This window comes from Anopheles cruzii, chromosome 3 (assembly GCF_943734635.1).
Source record: "Anopheles cruzii chromosome 3, idAnoCruzAS_RS32_06, whole genome shotgun sequence".
Taxonomy (NCBI): domain Eukaryota; kingdom Metazoa; phylum Arthropoda; class Insecta; order Diptera; family Culicidae; genus Anopheles; species Anopheles cruzii.
Window position 1 is genome coordinate 58090172 of NC_069145.1, and position 12346 is coordinate 58102517.

General features: G+C 46.1%; 3 protein-coding genes across 3 annotated transcripts; 1 reads left to right on the top strand and 2 right to left on the bottom strand.

The window, feature by feature from the left end:
• Positions 1-1808: 1808 nt before the first annotated feature.
• LOC128270672 (zinc finger protein 62-like) lies at positions 1809-3953 on the bottom strand. The gene is made up of 2 exons (XM_053008084.1): positions 3852-3953; positions 1809-3775 (listed from the first exon to the last, which is right to left on the bottom strand). Exons 1-2 carry the CDS (start codon positions 3931-3933, stop codon positions 1809-1811), a joined length of 2049 nt encoding a protein of 682 aa, XP_052864044.1. The 5' UTR covers positions 3934-3953.
• A 3751-nt stretch (positions 3954-7704) lies between these two features.
• LOC128270673 (zinc finger protein 34-like) lies at positions 7705-9885 on the bottom strand. Its single transcript, XM_053008085.1, has 2 exons — positions 9845-9885; positions 7705-9770 (listed from the first exon to the last, which is right to left on the bottom strand). Exons 1-2 carry the CDS (start codon positions 9861-9863, stop codon positions 7705-7707), a joined length of 2085 nt encoding a protein of 694 aa, XP_052864045.1. The 5' UTR covers positions 9864-9885.
• A 138-nt stretch (positions 9886-10023) lies between these two features.
• On the top strand, positions 10024-11432 carry LOC128272801 (immunoglobulin-binding protein 1). The gene is made up of 3 exons (XM_053010680.1): positions 10024-10212; positions 10279-10487; positions 10544-11432. The coding sequence occupies exons 1-3, from the start codon at positions 10090-10092 to the stop codon at positions 11313-11315; spliced, it is 1104 nt and encodes a 367-aa protein (XP_052866640.1). The 5' UTR covers positions 10024-10089; the 3' UTR covers positions 11316-11432.
• Positions 11433-12346: the final 914 nt, after the last annotated feature.

The window sequence follows — 12346 nt, forward strand, 5'->3', positions numbered from 1 at the left end:
GAAGCTCAATGTGTTGCGCTGCAAATGTCCCATCACGAAATCGTATAGCGCCTGACTCGCCTGCACGAACTGATGGAATGTGAAGAGGAGAACCGCACTTCCCATACACTGAACGGGTTCAAATAGACAGGGAAGGAAAAGAAAAGAATTACATTTCATTGGAACCGAGCGCACTTTGCAAAATCAAATTGTTTAACTCACCGGATTGTTCTCATAAAAGTACAAAATGTAGCGAATGAAATCCTCGTTGGGGAACATCTTTTTCTGTGCCAATCAACAACCGATCTATTGCAAACCAAAACGACACACGAACTGGACACGATACCGCGATTCCGCGATGCGATGCGAGTGATGAATTCAGAAACGGTATGGAAATAGTAAAATGCACTTCAATCGAAAGCAACAAAGAATGCACTGAACACAAACGGTGTACGTTTCTCCGCGATGACTGATTTTACTGTGAAACCACGTTGAAATGCACACGTTTAAATCTCTGACTCTGGATTTCTGAGCTGACTTTCGAACCTAACTTTGAATGTTACGAACTGACGCGTATCGTCGTAATGATGTTCGAAACCGATTCGAAATCATACGAACTGGATGCTGCAAGAGAGAGCAAAGATTACTCTCCTAAATAAAGAGACGAAGAAAGGTTCAAGCTCAAAGTAAAAAGATAGCCCGAACGTTCACTCGATCGTTCATTTTGCTATAGCTTTCTCTTTCTGCTTTCTAACAAGGGAATAACAAGAGAGCAAAGTAGGCGGTCGAATGGGGGTTATTTATATATAAACCTTGTTGGCAGTGTGCGTAATATGTAGGCATCCAATCGAAATACAATGCACATCTACAGCGACAAATACCTATTATCGAAATGCGTATATATAGTTTTATTGCCAGTTGTAATGGCCGCCTGTGGTGCATGTGTTGGTTCTAGCAAATGTCACACATCTTCCTCGTTGTGTTAAAGATTGGGGGGGTTGGGGGATAGAAAGAGATGAAAGAAGTTTCAAGCTCAAAATCTCTATAATAAAGATAATAATAACGTTAAGGAGGGGTGGTGTAGAAGAAATTACGCAAATTTTTTAACAGAAAATCGCAAATCTTTTAACACCCTCTTGAGAAACTCATTTTTTTATGCTGTTTATCTGCTAGAAAAGCCAGAGTCGCAATCCAACCAACAAACACCAACATTTAATTCACATTCAAATTTATTAATTGACAAGCAGTCGAGTTGAGCTGAGAGCATTCCAATAACTGCTTCCATTCATGCTGTATCCTACCCTTCCCTTCCAGGTTGACTTCCAAAGGGAAGATTAGACCCAAGATGACAACAAAACCGTGTTGATGGTATCCTTTAGCTGGCCAGCGTCTCTATACATCCGGTTCCCACTCCTAACGCTTTATATTTAAAAAAAAAACGATTAAGGTGCTTTCCTATAAAAAGCATGAATCTAGGGCCGAAAAGTGTGCCTAGCCTGGTTGAATCGCCCCAGCAGACAAGGATTGGGATCAGGATCTGGCGTTGTTATGCCCATGCTTCCAGACTAGGAGTAGATGTCCGTGTCGCAATAATGCTATGCCCGATCATCGAGGTAGCTCCGCATGGGCGAAATCGGTAACTGTACGAACAGTAAGAAAACAGTTTCATCGACTGCCGAATGTATTGAAAACATTTATTAATTTCCATATTCGTCATTATATATAAATACCAATTATTTACGCATGCTACAGAGAAAACCTTCCAACCTACGCAACTAAAGTATTGTGCTTCAGGGGCTTCAGAGGACGACCCCTTGCAAACGGCTACACTAGAGAACGACGAACGGATCCACATACTCAACAATGTACGCCTCTTCGACCTGCTCGTTCTTCTCCGGCAGGAACACTATGTCATGCTTCATCCTACTGTGCTTTTTCATCTCGCCCTTCGTTTTGTACTGATTGCCACACGTGGCGCAAGCGAACGGCTTTTCCGTCGTGTGGGTTTGTCTGTGCGCTTGCAGGTAGCGTGGCCTGCCGAAGCTTTTCCCGCACGTTTCGCATTCGTACTTCTTGTCCGACTCGTGCTGCTCCATGTGTTCCCGGTAGCTGAACGGTCGGCGGAACGAACGGTCGCAGATGTCACACTTGTACGGTTTTTCTCCCGTGTGCAGCTTCAGATGCAGTTCCAGTTGGTTTTGGAAGGCGAAATGTTTGTTACAAAAGTCGCACTTGATCCGCAGAATGTGTTTGCTGCGCTTGTGTACGTACATTGCACCGTACGTTTTGGCCTCGTAGTCGCAGCCCTCGAAGGGACATCGGCTATCCTTCAGTTTGCCCATCCGCCGCTCATATCGCTTTCGGCGCTCCGTGGCATACGCTTCCTGTTCCTCCGCCGTCATGTGTGCGGTCATATTATGTGTCCCGAGCTTGCGCTCAGAGTCGAATCTTTGGCCACAGCTTTCGCACTGGTATCCATGCTTCTCGGTTCGGTGAAATCGTTCATGCCGCTGGTGCTGGTGCGAGTCATTGAAGCGCCGGTTGCAGAACTGACACTCGTACGGCTTTTCGCCCGTATGAACGCGCAAATGGCGGACCAACCGTGGTCGGTTACCGAACACTTTTTTACATATTTCACATTTATAGCTCTCCTTCCGCAACGCCTCGTGGCGATGCACGTGATTGACCAAGCTTTTACGATTGTGAAACTGCCGACCACACTCTTCGCACACCAGCTCGCCTGAGTGATGTGTGGCGCGATGCTTCAGAAATCCCGCATCGGTCGAAAATCGCTTGCCACAAACGTTACAGCCGTGCGGGAAACTATGTGAGCGATAGTGGCTTCGTAACGACCCGAGGGATTTCAGTGGCCCTAGGCACCACCCTGCGTCCTTGCAAACAGGACATTCGTGCGGTAGCATCGGAAGATGCGTTTCGAGGTGCTGCTCGAACAGTTCAGCATCCCGGGCTGTATAATCACAAATGTAGCAACGCAGCCGGTCGTCGTAAACCGGTAACATTTCGCCGTCAGCACTGCTCTGGCTTCCCACTTCCCACTGCTCTTCCTCAGCCTCGCTCAGATCGTTTGCCTTCTCCGAGCTGTTGTCCAGCTTTCTCAGACGCAACGAGCGCCTCGTTTGTTTACGCTTGTTATCCTCATCGGTAACCACCTCGTGGTCCTGGTCTTCAGCCGATGTCAACAGGTCGATTCGCATCGAAACCAGCTCTTTTCGTGCACCCACGGAATCGCAAGGCATGTCTTGACTGGTCTCATCATCCTCCAAGTCGTCCAACTCTATTTCGGACGTCCCTTCCTCCGTCCCTTCCTGCTTTACGCTCTCCATCGTCAAAAATTCCAGTACCTCGTCGGTGTTTACACCCGTGTCTACACACTGCACGGTTGGAGCATCTGTGCAAGTTGCCTTCGTTGACCACTCTTTTGCTCCTCCGATGTGCAGGAGCGGATTTCGAGCTAGCAGCGCTTCCATACGCTTGTTCCGTTCTAGTTCACCTTGCGGCTGGTAGTTTTGTAGTTGCTTCGAAACCGGCCCGTTCCAGTAGAAACTTCGCAACCGTTCGTCCTGCTGCCGGAACTCACTCACGAAGTTGAACGCGCAGTCCACCATGGCCAGGCAACGCTCACAAATGCGGCGCGGATATCGATCGTCAACATCAATCTGCGTCCCGCACAGCTTGTACAGCATCTCCGGAATCATCACACCATCGATTCGGCCCACCACATTAGTTAAATTCGGCTGCTTCAGCAAACAAACGCGACAGAAATCATCTACGTGGGCTGCAAAAACAACAAGAAATTGGGAAACAACTTTATCGATTGTACCGTGCACAGAGGTGTGTGCTTTAACACGAACGCTCGTTGCTCGAAGGCTCCGTTTCGTCAGCTTCATCAATTGGAACCACGAGATCATCCGCCTCTTTCTTTACTGAATCCATAGTTCAAAAACGGTTCTTCACGGTTCAGAAAATCAAGATTAGCAACACCAAGCAAACTTTTAACCCAAGCTTGCTAAAAGAACGAATGCAAGCGAGAAAAATTGCAGCGTTTGACGTTGCTGTCACCATTAACAGTGTTTCGTCAGTGTTGCCAGCGAATTTTTATTATTGTTCCGCTGCCAATTCAAATTGCTTTTCAAATTAAAACCGGTCAAATCATCGATAAAATTTGAAGCTGTTTTCCGGCAAAAAAATGTTCAACAAAGGATATTTCAAATATACTAATTTCCTCGTCAGACTTTTCACAAACATCACACATAACAAGCTCATTCAGCATTAGCGTAAAGAGCATTGAATAGAAAATGAAATGTTCACCATTTGTTAAATAGGTCCGAATCTAAACATTGTCTTAGTTTTTGCGTTAATAAAAATTGTAGTTTCTTTGGTAAATAGAATTCTGTTTTTCTAAGGACAGGCCAAAGCAAAATTATGACGATTAGGGATCATTTCAATTTAATCTAGTAAACTGGCCATTTCGGGCCGCCATAGGTGAATTTATGCACCCCGAATACAAGTTCAATTGAAGTTTCATGGTTGAAGGTTTCAGTTTTTTACACCAATTTTCTTCGTTTTGCTCGGTAATAAAGCAACTAATAAAGCAACGTAATTCAACAGGTAATAAACGGTAATAAAGCAGATTTAATTATGTATGTGTAATAACAACTTGATATTTTACATGTTTTCATATTCAAAATGCAAAATAAGGGCTGAGAAACGCACGGCGAAGAATTAACAAAACATCATACTGTTTCTGATCTTGCAGGATGGCAGAACCCTCGAAATATCGTAAACTAACCGATGAAGAACGTAAAGTGGTTATTGATATGAGCATTAGTGGTCGAAATAATAGGGCGATTGCCAAAATTGTCGACAAAAGCGAGCAAGCAATCGGAAAAATAATCAAGGCATACAAAACGGAAGGTCGTGTTCATCAAGTTAAAGCTGCTGGGCGTAAGAAATCAACAACCCAACGAACTGATAAACGTATACTTACCATCTCAACTACAAACCCTCGTCTATCCGCCAAAAATATTCAACAAAAGCTTCAATCAGAGGGTAAAGAAGTACCTTCTGTACATGTTATCCGACGAAGACTACAAGAGGCTAAAAAATGTAAGCAAGGCAAAAATGCCACATGCAAGAAAGGCCAACGTGTAAAAGACAATGGGATTTAACTATCGGAATCCTTCTTCACTGTCCCCGGATCGAGTGGCACAACAACATTAAAGAAACCTGGTCAACTATAACACCAGAGGGATGTAGGAAGTGCTGTATGACAACTGACAATAACTCACCGTTTGATTTGGTTAAAAAATATCATTTGTATGAATGATCCCTAAATAAAAAACTATCAATTAACACAGAGGGGCAGAAACGCGATTGTTCATCGCTAATTATTTGTTCCAATAACATGTACAATAATATGATGTTATGATAATAATGTTATACTAATATGAGGAATTATTGTGCCTATGCTTATAGCTACTGTACTTTAGAGCATGTTTTCTACAACTGAAGAGCAAGTTGCTTTTAACCGGAATCTGTCTAAATACTTCGGCCCTAGAGCGATCAGTGCTACTCGTTGCGGCCCCTGGCCCATCGCAGTATCTTGTCCGGTTCAGCGCCACGCCGGGTTGCCTTGGCCAGGAGCTTATCGGTTGTAATGCTTTCATTTGTATTTCTACTGTTCTTCAATACACGCAGTCACGACTCACGAGACTGCGAGAATCGTCACGAGAATTTGGTCAAGTTTAGGTGGTTCGAAGTCCTAGACAACAAACAGACACTCGGATAAATGAGGACCGACCTAAGCCGCGCAATTGGACAATGCTTACGACTACGAAACTAAGCTGATGAAACGTACGCACTCTCTAAAAAGCAGGAACCTTGAAGCAGCTCTATGGAACCTGGTAGCTGCAACGACTGCTAACACTTTCACAGAACCGCCTCCATCGTGGATCCGTGACCCCGTGAAGCAGACGATCATCGACTTCTGGCCCATTAACGAAAGGGCCTTAGGCAAATTTTGTAAGATAAGCCTCATCTACATTCACGCTTCACGCAGGACAAAACTGAGGAAGAAAAAAAACATTTTTATTTCTATAGCAGGCCACGACCGCTTGGGCGGTGTAGATGTAGGATAATGAATGAATAAATATTTTGTAAAGATTGGATTTAATTGTATTTACCTTAAACAGAACTGGTAGAAGACCAGTAGAAGACGATACTTCTATAAAATGCGTCGTTTATTAACATAAATCACGTAAAACAGTACATGAACTAATACTATTCGCAGGAACGATCTACCGAAATGAAATTATCATCACGATTCACATTCACACTGCCGCGCGTTGATCTTCCGCCTGCTTTTCTTCCAATGTAGTCGCCTGCGAACTATTGTACCCGGTTGCGCAGTAGATAGGTTGGTTGGTAAGGACAGCCATTGAGTCAATAGTCGGCTTGGATCCTGGAGGAATTTGGCGACGGCTACGGCATTTGAAGCACCGATCGAATAGCTCTTGTTTCCGAGACTGTTCAACCGTCCAGTAACCACCTTTCCCTTGATGGTGCGTTGGGCGTGGTACATTGACGAAATAATTGTGGACACTCAAGTTATGCCGGATTGATCGCTGCCAGCCTTTGCCAGGTTGATGCCGGTAGTAGGGATATTTTTCGGATACGAAAGAGTATATCCCAGCCAAGCTAGCGTTGTTAGAAGGCGACACGGAAATGGCTTGCACAATCATCTGCGCGTAGGTGTAAGGGGGTTTAAGTTCCGGCAACGGAAGCTCTTGTAGCTTTATATTTTCACCAAAGCCTTGGTTTTGCATGGTAGTTCTCTGCACCTCATTACCGTCAATGTGAACCGGCGTGTATTTGTTCAGATCAACCATCGCGTTGGTTTCGTCAACGCAATTCTCGAATTGGAATGTAATAGTTGTTGAAGGTATGCGAAATGTGCACTGTTTCGGAAGGATATACGGTTGGTCTCTTTTTCGGTGGAGCAAGTTGTCGATGAAGATACCGTTCTTGCCGATAATACGCAACATAAAGCTTTCTTCACCGCAATATTCGATGGTAATATGTTTGCGGGAAACGAAATTGCTATCCCCGATGTGGAAATCTACCGTCGAGGTGGACGAGTTGCGACCTGCCTCGGTCACGTTATTTCTAATCAACAAACATATGCTATCGTTGAGCAGTTGACCGATCACATCAGAATACAGTTTTGATTCCTGGCCGTCTGCGTGGCAGCCTTCCATTTGGCCACGCTCTGCAACGGTGGTGTTTCCATTGCACTGCGATGTATCAGACATGCTGCGAACAATTTCCGGCTTCGAGAAAGGCACTGCCAAATGTGATTGTGGTTTCCAGATAGTTTGTGATGTGTGATGATAGATTTGAAGCGGAACCTGCTTAGCACTGATGAACACTTCCAGAAATAAGAGAAAAGTTTGGTTCTTTGACGTCGACGTCCAGCGAAAGCTAGCGGTTACAACGTTAAAATAGGCGGGGAAAAAAAGGCTGCTAAGTTCGAACTGTTCTGAAGAATAGGAACCCAGCATTGACTGCACCCGCCAATTTGACGTTGTTTGAATTTTGTGTAACGGTTTTCTATGCTCAATATTGTTGTCAAGTATTTTATTTAAAGCATTTTTGTATCATTAGACAAGAACATTTTCCAACGCTTTGTACGCTTTACGTAAAACTCTAGTCTAAATATTCAACAACATACTCGTCCTGATTATGCTTGATGACTTCGCCTACTAGAGACCGACCAATTACAACCGATTCCTCTACCGTTTCGATTGTTTCATATTTCGTAACAATCTCTTCCCCGTACGTTGTGTCCAGTACGATATCTTCTTCCACTAGTACTCGCTCTTCAACCTCCTCTTCCAACGACGCTTCCTCAACCATCGAGTTGTTCATCATCAGTACAATCCCGTCCACGCCTCCCGCATCAATCGCTGGCTCTCCTTTGGCACCCGGTCGTTCGGGCAGGCTATGTTTCTCCTTCCGGTGCCGATTATAGTCACTTTTGTACTTGAACGTATTTTCACAAAGCGCACACTTGAAGGGGCGTAGGTTTGTGTGGGACATCCGATGGTTGATCAGGTTTCGCCGTCGCACGAACTTCTTATCACAAATTTCACACTCGAACCGTCGTACGTTGGCGTGCGAATCCATGTGTTCCCGGTAGCTTTGGCGACTCAGGAATATCTTATTGCATGGCTCGCACCGATAAGGATGGTCCGTCGTGTGGTAGATCCTTCGATGGCGCTGCAATTCCGTTTGACGTGCGAATCGCCGCCCGCACTCGTCGCACCAGTGAGCCATTTCGTGCCTTAAGCGGTGCGTATAATACGTCTGGTAAGTGGCCGCCACATGCTGACAACCGGGAAAGGTACAAGGCCGGATTTTCGTTTTACCAGCAGCCGCAGTGTGGTCCTCCGCTGCTGGCTGCTGTACGATTCCCGCCGTCCGCTCATGAGTTAGCTGATGTTGGCGCAGTATTGCTTTGCTGAAGAATGCCTTTCCGCACACTCCGCACTGGTGGCCACGTTCGTTGATATGCCTCGATCTGTGTGCCGCTAGTTGGCTTGCGTGGGCGAACGTTTTTGGACACGAGCGACACGCAAATGGACGTTCTCCCGTGTGGGAGCGCTCGTGGCGTTCGAGACGTGCGCGAGTGCCGAAAGTGCGTTCGCAAAAGGTACAACGAAAAGTGCCGGCCGACTCGTGGTGATGGTTGCGCATGTGGAAAGTAAATGTGGGCCGGTACTTAATCGTTAGTCCACATATTTCGCACGTGTAGCCCTCGGGATTGTCGAACATTTCGTGGCGGTACCGAACGTGCGCGTAAACGTTGGCGTACCGTGTGAAGCGCTGAGGACACTGCGGACACTTGAGGGGATACGAGTGCATCCGGTAGTGACGGAGCAGCATTACCACCGAAGTGATGGGTTTAACTGGCGACTCGAGGCTACACTCGGGGCAGCTATGGGGCAACATTTCCACGTGCAGTGCAATGTGGTCCCGGAGCGCGGTCTCACTTTCCGTTGGCGTGTTGCAAATGTAGCATCGAGTCATATCAACTGGCAAACCGTTGGCACCAGATGGAGAGCTACTGGCTGTGATTGCTTGGCGCAAAAGCTGCCTGTTGCGCAGTGTACGCTTCGGTGGACGCAAATCCGTCGACCGAGGAAAGCCATGACTGGCCGCTTTCGGCTTGGCACTGCAGTCGCACGCCACCACAGCCCATTCACTCGGTGGTAGCACAGCTTTGGAAAGTTCTTCCGCCTTCAATTCTGCGTCCTCCAGTCCCGGTACTTCATGCTCGGCTGTGACTCTAACCCGCTCGCTCAACAATCCGGCGCCATGCGCTTTCAGAAGCACCTCCGCGTAACTTTCTTGCTCGGCCGTGCAGTGGTTCTGAAATTCAAACAATTTTTGCACTACCTCGCCCTGCTGCAAATAGTGTCGCAAGCGATGCTCATTCCGTACAAAGTCCCGCTGCGCGTGGTAAGCAAAATCCAGCTTCGTCAAGCAACGGGAACAGATGGCGTTGGGGAGGTAGAGCGTTTGCTGAATATTGAATCCGCCGAGCAGTCGCTCCAGCATGTTGCCTATGGTTACACTGTTCAAGGATGAGTTGAACGGCAGTAGAAACGGAAACTCTCGCATACACAGTCGGCAGAAGCGCTGGAGCAAAGCCCTCTCTAACGGCGTAGGAAGGGCCTTTGATGTCGAGGCCTCTCCGGAGATTGGTCCTTCTGAGGTTAATGAGAAAAAGTAATCGAATCATTCAAGTTTCAGTTGTATTTAAGTATCCCAAACGTTTTTTTACCCTCCGGTTGCGAATTCATCGTGACTGTAAACAACAACACAGTTGCCGAACGGAATCAAACTGTCACAGCATCTGCCCAAGGTGCAGAAGAAAATGTTCGAATCATTTTCGAACAACGTCACACTGTAGCACTCTTGTTATATTTTGACAGCTTCGCTTTCGTAAAATAATAAACAAAACCTTTTTTTGGATTGCCGCATTAAATGCATTATCTTCTTTCGGAACGCTAGAAACTGAACAACAAAATGGTTGAGGAACAAACGGAAATCCCGCTAGATCGTAAGCTTTCGGAAATATTTGCGGAGGGATACAAGTTTATAAGAGACAGTGCGGCTGGCAATGTGTCCGGTGCAATCTCGGAGACACAGGTAAGCAAGAAGCTGTTTCGCTGATGATATCTTTCGAATGGTGACCAAAATGTTGTACCTTAACAGCTGGAAGTGAAGAAAACAATGCGGATATTCGAAGACGCCACCCGCCTCGTGAGTCTCGTCGGGATGTTCAGCAGCAACGAATCGCTCGAAGAGATACCGACGGAGAACCTTCGCTATCTGCTCTTACCGTTTTACCTTGGCCAGCTGGCCAAGAGGCTGTGTAACGAAGATCGTAAAGAAGTGGTGCAAGTAGCCGACGTATATTTCAAGTAAGAAAGCAACGAGTGCTGTGTCTGCCGGCTATAATACCTTCATTTCTTCTCAGCGATTTTCTGAACCGCTGTGCGTCTTACGGATTATACAACAAACCGGACAAAGACACGGATTCCCTTACGCTGGCCGTTGAATCCGCCGCCATCGTGCCGGGTGCGATGAGCGATAAGCTTCGTGAACTGAATCGCATGGGGTTCGAACGACAAGAGAAAATTCGTAGATATCAGCAAAAGAAGGAACTGGAAGAGCAGGTGGAAGCGTTGCGGCTGCTCGTCGAAGTCTCAGACGCAGTGGTGGATGACGAAAGGACCCGCGAATTCTACGTAAAATTACTTCGATCGTCCGTTATCGAGGCGCAGGAGGAGCTCGTGTTTCTCGAACGGGAAAAAGAAATGATCAAACACTGCGACGCTCTACCGAAACGTAACCCGCTGGAGGGTGAGACTTCGGGGCACGACCGTCCACCGAGGAAGAAGTTTCCCTCGAAGCCGCTTAAACCGATCATTATTACGCGTGACGCGGTGCAGAAGGCAGTGTATGGTAGAGGTTACCCGAGCTTACCCACGATGACGGTGGCCGAGTTTTACGAGCAACGCGTTGCGGACGGAATTTTTCCTGATCCGGAGAAAATGAAGGAGGTGAACAAAAATTCGCTCATGAACCGAGTGTTTCAGGACAACGCCGCAGAACTGGACCGCGAGGAGGAGGAAAAGGAAACGTTGGTCGAAAACGATGACGAAGAGTATCTGGCGCGGCAGCGTGCAAAGGATGAGTTTAAAGACGAGCATCGCCGTGGGGAAGGCAATCGGCACAATCGAAGCTAGGATTCGACGCCACGAAGCAGTGCTCTTGGATTTTTAATTTTGCGATGGCAGCCGATGTTAGCAGACAATAGATCGTTATTTAATTTCACAAAAAGCCACCTAAACTGATCCATTTAATAAATTCAATCAATATTCTTAAACATTTTGCTTCTGTACAATTTCACACGCGGTGGTTGAACACATTTTATACTCAGGATTTGGACAATAATTTAATGGTTTTGGACATCCGATAATTCATGATTCGATAGATTTGGGATGCATTTTGCCATCGTTTATACCACATTGCTTATACCACTTATTCGTCTCGCCTTCTCCGCGATTTTTAGTTGAACTTTTCTTCAATAGGCAGCGCTAGTGTAGGATCAGCATTTCGAATGTTTTAATGTGCAGGTTGAACTCTTTCCCCATTTGGTTACGGCTCATTTATTGCTCAGAGGTAACATAACATTTAGTTTTATTTAATGCTTAATCAATAACTAGTTTTGTTTTGTTTGTTTGCTGCCTATTCTGGTTTTATAAAATTAAATTTTCCATTGAAAAACATGTTCAAACACGTGGAAGAAACAGTTACTACAATATAAACGCATCGTTAGCGACGACAGTTGTATCCAAGTTGTCAGGTTTGAAAATGGAGGTCAGGTTCGAAAATTCAAAGTCAGGTTCCAAATCGGTAGGATTCATAAAATATTTTGACGTTTCGTGTTTCGTGTAGGACAAATCAACAAAAGTTAAGATATAATTTACTGTCGAACGCAGAGTTGTTGGTAAGCGTCCGTGCGTTGTTTTCTGCGGCCACAAACCCCCCCCAACAACGTCAGCGTAAACCCGCGTACGTGTTGTGATTTTGCACGAAAAAGGAAGTGGTGTTACGGTGATCGACCCGCTGTGAAATCTTTATTCTCGTGCTGAGCAGTGATTTGTGGTGCAGAACAGCATAAAACATTGCCCGACCGACACGTTGCTGCGAAATGGTGAGCAAACAACGTTGACGTTGGCACAAGCGTCGCAAGAATCTGTGAGTGCGCAGAAAA

Coding starts and splice junctions, on each gene's coding strand:
- LOC128270672 (XM_053008084.1), bottom strand. CDS start 3,933: ATGGATTCAGTAAAGAAAGAGGCGGATGATCTCGTGGTTCCAATTGAT. Junction 3,776..3,851: donor GGAGCCTTCGAGCAACGAGC/GTTCGTGTTAAA, acceptor TTGTTTTTGCAG/CCCACGTAGATGATTTCTGT.
- LOC128272801 (XM_053010680.1), top strand. CDS start 10,090: ATGGTTGAGGAACAAACGGAAATCCCGCTAGATCGTAAGCTTTCGGAA. Junction 10,213..10,278: donor GTGCAATCTCGGAGACACAG/GTAAGCAAGAAG, acceptor GTACCTTAACAG/CTGGAAGTGAAGAAAACAAT. Junction 10,488..10,543: donor GTAGCCGACGTATATTTCAA/GTAAGAAAGCAA, acceptor ATTTCTTCTCAG/CGATTTTCTGAACCGCTGTG.